The sequence below is a fragment of the Arachis hypogaea genome, chromosome 3, assembly GCF_003086295.3.
Source record: "Arachis hypogaea cultivar Tifrunner chromosome 3, arahy.Tifrunner.gnm2.J5K5, whole genome shotgun sequence".
NCBI lineage: Eukaryota > Viridiplantae > Streptophyta > Magnoliopsida > Fabales > Fabaceae > Arachis > Arachis hypogaea.
The window spans coordinates 15,173,492-15,179,932 of NC_092038.1; the positions used below are offsets into that span (position 1 = coordinate 15,173,492).

At 36.1% G+C, this 6,441-nt stretch overlaps 1 protein-coding gene across 2 annotated transcripts; it reads right to left on the reverse strand.

Moving 5' to 3' along the window:
- Positions 1-498: 498 nt before the first annotated feature.
- Positions 499-5,937, reverse strand: LOC112789645 (probable protein disulfide-isomerase A6). Of its 2 annotated transcripts, none has more exons than XM_025831618.3 (13): positions 5,624-5,937; positions 5,079-5,144; positions 4,707-4,858; positions 4,149-4,233; positions 3,573-3,670; positions 3,415-3,470; positions 2,797-2,914; positions 2,587-2,614; positions 2,409-2,500; positions 1,914-2,070; positions 1,676-1,800; positions 1,389-1,488; positions 499-890 (listed from the first exon to the last, which is right to left on the reverse strand). In XM_025831618.3, exons 2-13 carry the CDS (start codon positions 5,133-5,135, stop codon positions 825-827), a joined length of 1,134 nt encoding a protein of 377 aa, XP_025687403.1. In that variant the 5' UTR covers positions 5,136-5,144; positions 5,624-5,937; the 3' UTR covers positions 499-824. The 2 variants fall into 2 exon arrangements, with proteins under 2 accessions (XP_025687403.1, XP_025687405.1); XM_025831620.3 differs by having other exon boundaries at positions 5,619-5,885.
- Positions 5,938-6,441: the final 504 nt, after the last annotated feature.

A 6,441-nucleotide genomic window follows, 5' to 3' on the forward strand; every position in this document is an offset into this window, starting at 1 on the left:
TATGTGGTGGGGTGGAGCTATGAAGTGTGCTGGCAATAGATAGGACTATGAAGTGTAAGGGATGGTGAGTGATGGTGATGATAGGTAATGATGGTGGTGAAAGGATAACAACGGTGGTGGGTGGTGGTGATAATAATGATAGAAAGAGAAAAGTGACGAAAAAAAAAAACAGCAAAAAATGAAGAGGACAGCATCAATAATGTGCATAAATTAAGATTTTCGAGACCAAATTGGATCCTAAATCAAATCTTGTTGTCACTTGGCCGTTGCAGCTCCTAGCATGTTAATATTTGCCACCTAAGCATTTCATTAACCGACTCGGCGTCGAAAAAACCTAGGGACTAAAATGGTGCCCAAAACTATATCTGAGATACTATTATGGGTAATTTTGAATTTCGAAACCAAAATGAATAATCGCGGGAATGAATTAGTCGATGAAATAAATAGGTTATATCATCACACTTTTTTTTTACGATTATCACTAAAACTAAATCTAAATGGTAGAAATGTCATCAAATTAATCCATTTCTAGGTACTCAGTTATGGTGGCCATTCCCCCATAGCAATTATCACGTAAAAGTGAGTGTCATCAAACATAATGGTAAATGTCATCATGTTTCAAAAATCCCTCGGGTCAAACTACAGAGATGGGGACGAGAGAGATAAAATATCTTCCCCCAAAATATCTATGCATTCATTATACAAGGCCAAAGAGTCACAAGAAGTCTCCATGCTGAAAATCTTCCTGCTGTTTTGGCATCTCAAAATGCTGGGGGCGGAATGCTATCTTGGAGGATAGATGGCTAACAAATGTTCCTCTATGTTTATGCAAATGCTGACAAGATATTCTTCTTAAGTGTCAACTCATCAGCCTTTGACGGGCTAACAGCCTGCATCAATCAAACATGGACCATGGAGTACAAAAGATGTAAATTTGCTTCAGAATCATGTCTCTAATTTTATTTTTCTTGATTTAAGCTTTTTCCTTTTTGGGTTGATAAAGGGAAAAAAAAACAACTATGGCAGTGGCATCATCCGAGAGAAGAGAAACAATAGATGAAGGGGGAACAAGACACAGATGTAGGCCCAAATCAAAATAATGACCCAAACTGATAACTATAGGACAGATGTTTTCTCGACACATCCCCGACAACCTTGTGAATAAGAAGCCTTCATTTTAAGGTTAAAAGGTATTTTTTATGATGTGACTTCTTCCTCAATATTCCTTGACAAAAACAAGTTCTTATTAAAAACTGCTTATAATTTATGAATGATTTCTTGACAGATATAAACTTTTTCCTTCAATGTCCCCTTTTTTTCTACAAAATAGTTCAAAATAAAGCAATAAAAATAAGTTAAACCTTGGTTATTTTAACTGAGAATATTACCTTCTCAAGAATGCGCTCCAGGCGCTGGATTTCATTCTTGGCATAATCAGAACCTTTCTCAGTAAATTTCTTTGCAGCCTTCACGTACATCTTTCCATACCTAGTGAAACAGAGTTATATTATTGCATCCAGGTTAACAACTATCTGAACAAGGAAACCATTGGAATTACGCATCTCTGCCCTAACTGCTTCCTCATAAACTTTTGGCCGTTAACAAGAAAAAGCAAAGCGACGCCAACATAAAAGCAATTCAATTACGGCAATATCCTACATAATGGTGATGTTACCTTGAAGCAGAACCCTGGAGCTTATCAACTTCCTCTTCAATGCGGGAAAATACTGCCTTTTTATCTTCATCACCCGCAGCAACAAACTCCTTTACCAAGGCATCCAAGCTTTCAACAATACCAGCCTACAAAAAAGTATCAAATATATGAACAAAATGCAGAACATAAAACTCCGAAACCACCACCACAAGGAGAAAAAAAGTTCTTGTTTTCCCCTCTTAAATAGCATATTACTCACTTTTGATGTAAGCTGTCCTTTCCCATCACGACTTGTACCACATTTCTCATTGATAAATGTCACAAAGTCATCCAAGTCCCTCCCACCTTCATAATCTTGTCCAGCTTTGTTGGTCTTTGGAAAGAACTTCAATGTAGGAAACCCACTCACATCATACCTGCACAAAGATTCCAGCAGATCCAAATTATTTATCATATTGTGATCTTCCGGGCCTATGATCTTCACCAACTTTGTTGCTCATGTTTTGTCAGACTTTAATCATCCGTTTCACTTCATTTATAATATACTGAAGTGAGCTGAGAAATATAACGCATGACAATATACTAGAGGTAAAACTGCACCATGACTTGAAGAAAACAAAGACAAACAATGAAGCCTTTCAACATGTGCCTTCATCTTAAAATAACTCCCTTCTTCGGTTGGAATATTCAGAAAGATTTATGCCTATCGAAGACTAGTTTTCTTAAACAAATAGATTGGGTTGCTAAAACGTACTTTTCAGCAAGATCCCTGTGTTTATCAGCATCGAGATTCGCAATCACTACATCTTCCTCAAGTTTAAATGCTGTGGCAACTTTCTCATAAGTCTACAGGTGGAATAAAAATAGTGAAACTTCATATTATTTAACCCAACATTAAATTGATAACAAGGTAAAATAAGATATTTACTTACAGGAGCAAGGTTTTTACAGTGTCCACACCTGACAGAATTACAAAAGTCAATAAGATTTAATGATAAGTTTTTGAAACACTTATTGAGAATATATATATATATATATAACATAAACTAAGCCTACAAACACTTAAGAAAAACAACAACAAAAGAAAAAGTAACTAAGATAAAAAGTTAGCAAAATAACAATATAAAATTACAGCCAAGTACCATGGTGCGTAAAACTCAACCAATACATCCTTAGTTTCATCCAGAACAATGTCGTTAAAATTCTCAGCTGTGAGCACCACAACATTGGAGGGAGTTGCAGCAATCTTCACATTGGTTCCTGTAAACAAAATCCCTTGTCAGAAAGTACCACTATATGTGCAAGGATGAAAAAAAACATTAAATGAGAATAAGGTATAAGTAAAAGATAACTAAAAATTGGGCTGATGCTCCACCTCATCACTAGTAAAGCTAAAATAACTAGATGAAGTGAGCAGAGTGCAGACTATGTTTCACTATGTGACATGATTTGATTCCACATATGACCTATTCAGGAAGCTACTGATAGGAACAGATTTGGATTGGTTTATAGGAGAGGTAAGGAGTAGATAAGCTGAATTTTCACTACTTAATTCAAAATTGTTGCTGGTTGGCTGCCAGTTAGCTCTTTTAAGCTAGTATAGCAGGTTAGGAGCAGTAGTTCTAAGCTTAACTACTGCCAATAAATACTAGGGATTAGTTAGTTCTAGTTAGAGAGAAAATTCTGTTCAGTTTATTAGTTCAGGAGAGGAAAATTCTCTCCACAGTTGGTTAGATCCAACTGTGTATTTCAAACAGTACCTCCTTCTGTATTGACAAACTCAGCAAGTGATTCTGCAGTGCGTGGCCCCTCGTACCTACAGATTATATTCAAAATTCAGGTATTAAGCATGAAGGAAGGACAGCTTTGACAAAACAGGTAACCATGAAATGAGACAAAATATAGTATCAATCCTCACTTTTTGGGTTCCAAAGATCCCTTTGGGAACCACTGAATTGTTGGGTACCCAGAGACACCATATTTGCTGCAAACACTCTTGTGTTCATCACAGTCCACCTGCAACACGTTAAAAAGTAAACCTTTTCAATTTATCAATGAAAAAGGTCAACAAGAAACCATACAGCATAAGCATTATATGGAATGTGAACCAAGTCTTATTACTTTTCTCAGTCTGTCCCCTCTCTTTCACTTCCTCAGTTTATGATTACTTCATTATAACAACCATATTTGTTTAATACCAGAGAAAAAAAAGGAAGGGATATCATTTTGAAGATGTACGAGAAAGTGAAGGGAAGGAATGTATTTCATTACATAAGAAGATATGTGCTAGATGCTAATTTAAGAATAAAAACTAAAGAATCAAAATGATAGATTATCCCAAAAAAAAAATCTTTCTACCATCCTAGTTAACTAAAACTTGACATTGAACCATAAATACATAAGAACCCTGGCACTCAACACACATTGCAAAATGAATCATATTTGAAAGGTGTTGAATATAGAGAAAGTGAGAAACACCACTTTGCTTGCTTACCTTGCCAATTAAAACAGATTTAACTTTCTTGAAGCTGGAACCGAGCTTTTCATATTCAGGGGCAAGCTTTTTACAGTGCCCACACCTATGGTAACAAAAGTGGTATGAGAAATACAGATCGAGAATTAGAAAAAAAATGTGCATCTTATCTTTGCTGGATCGCAAAACAAAATTGACACGATGAATCACCCGACAGAGTGAAAACCTGGCAACTTTCTATATATATATATATATATATATATATATATATATATATATATATATATATATATATATATATAATGAACTCAGAACCTTCGGTTGGCACAAAAAAAGTCTCGTTGGTACCCTCACTCTCTCTAGTGTCATTTATACAGAGATCTTATCATCTAATAACTTATATTAAAGGAATCAAATCAAGGAATATAAAGGTAAACATCTATTAATCTACAAAATCAAAGAGATAAAGGACAATAACACATTTTATTCGAACTGTATACTGAACTAAACCCTAAATAAGGTAAAAATTGAATCAACAAAGGAACCAAAAATGGATTGGTGATTATTTTATTTTATTACCAAGGAGCGTAGAACTCAACGAGTGCTCCTCTGTCCTGACCAACCTCCTTCTCAAAGTTATCTTCGGTGAGCACAACAACATCGTCTGCAGAGACAGATACGAAGACGAGAGCAAACACCAACACTCCCAACGCTAAACCCCTGCTCCAGATCTGTGCACGCGTCAAAGTGTCAGAGGTGTTCGGGGTTAATTAATGGTCTAATTGTTCTGCCTATTTACAAAGATCGAAGCATAAAAGTGGAACCAGATATTGCCTTCATCAATTATTCATCATACTATTATATTATCAAACATGGAGTGCTACTATCTGTTATGCTTTAACAAAAACACAACGCTAATTTTGTTTGTGGAGGTTCCAAGTTTCAACATACCTTCTTTCTCGAATGGAGCTGAGCAACTAAGATGCCATTGTCAAGTTTACGGTGCATCTTCTGGATCTGTCACCCAAGGTGCCCCGTTAATAAGAGTTAAGTTTCCACAACTGAAATAATTAGCTTGGCTTTGTGCAAAGGACTTTAAAATATTCACTACTAATGCTATTGGACTTTTTGGTTAAAAGATAAGCGATAAAGAAAGGTGTCTGAAAAATAGGTTCATTGCATCTCCAACCAGAGATGAAATATGTATTCATTCAATTGAACCAAAACCAGTTTCTCAAAATCATCTATCAAAATATTCTAGAATTGATTAGATTAAATAAGAAATAGAATGAAATCTGAACCATTATCACAGTCATTTGAAACATCCATCTTTAGAAAAACTCAAAAACAGGTCTAAAAGCAGACATCAAATGCAAGGTGAGGGATAAAGAAGAATAGATCTGATAGAACACCACCGAACATCAAGGACAGCTTCAGACTCAAACTGGGGAAGACGAACAAACAAACAAACAAATAGGACCAGAGAAGAACCTCACTTCGACAACGACGACAGCGAGCACGAGGCCTTGCAAAAGAATATGAGTGACACTCAGAACGGAGAAGCCCGATCGGAGACGACACCAAACGCAGAACGAAATCTGACGAAAGAAAAGTAACAAAACCAGATCTCACGTCCAAGAGGCACGCTTGAATTACTAGCAACCACGTTGGGTTGAACGAGGGTTTAATAATTTATTATTGCTGTAGGGATAAGTGGGGAAAGAAAATTTTCGTACGTAGTCTAGGTAGTATTGAATTATTGGGTTACGGACTTTAGGGGTGGCAACATGTACCATATCCGTAGATACCCAATCCGATCCTACTCGATCGGGTAGAATTGTCAACCGATCTGCAGCGGATAGGATAGGGTGTGGGTTGAGTCTTAACCATACTCGATCAATCCGTACACTATATATGTATATGTTATATATTTATATAAAAATATGTTTCGAGTGGATGTTGAACCAAAAACTTCTCACTAAATGTAAAAGATCCTTAGCCACTAAAAAAATCATTAATTGATAATTTAATATTTTTTTACATAAAAGTCAATTCTATTTTAAATTATCATGAAATTATATAATAATTTTGCATCTTTTTTATAACCCGCGGGTAGGGTCGAGTACCCGCGAGTTGAGAGCTGATAGGGTTAGGGTTGGGATATTCTCAATTCGCGAGTAAGGTAGGGTTGAGTTTATATAAAAGTCTCAACGTGAGTAGGACTAGGGTTGGCTTCAAACCCTACCCTACTCGTTGTCACCCCTACGAACTTACGGTCACCTGTGAGATTCTTGGTTAAATTGATTAATTCGGT

Excerpts from the sequence above, each read along its gene's own strand:
- LOC112789645 (XM_025831618.3), bottom strand. The coding sequence starts at position 5,135 with ATGCACCGTAAACTTGACAATGGCATCTTAGTTGCTCAGCTCCATTCG. Across the intron at positions 3,471-3,572 it reads GGATCTTTGGAACCCAAAAA|GTACGAGGGGCCACGCACTG; the intron begins GTGAGGATTGAT and ends TATAATCTGTAG. Across the intron at positions 2,071-2,408 it reads CACAGGGATCTTGCTGAAAA|GTATGATGTGAGTGGGTTTC; the intron begins GTACGTTTTAGC and ends ATCTTTGTGCAG.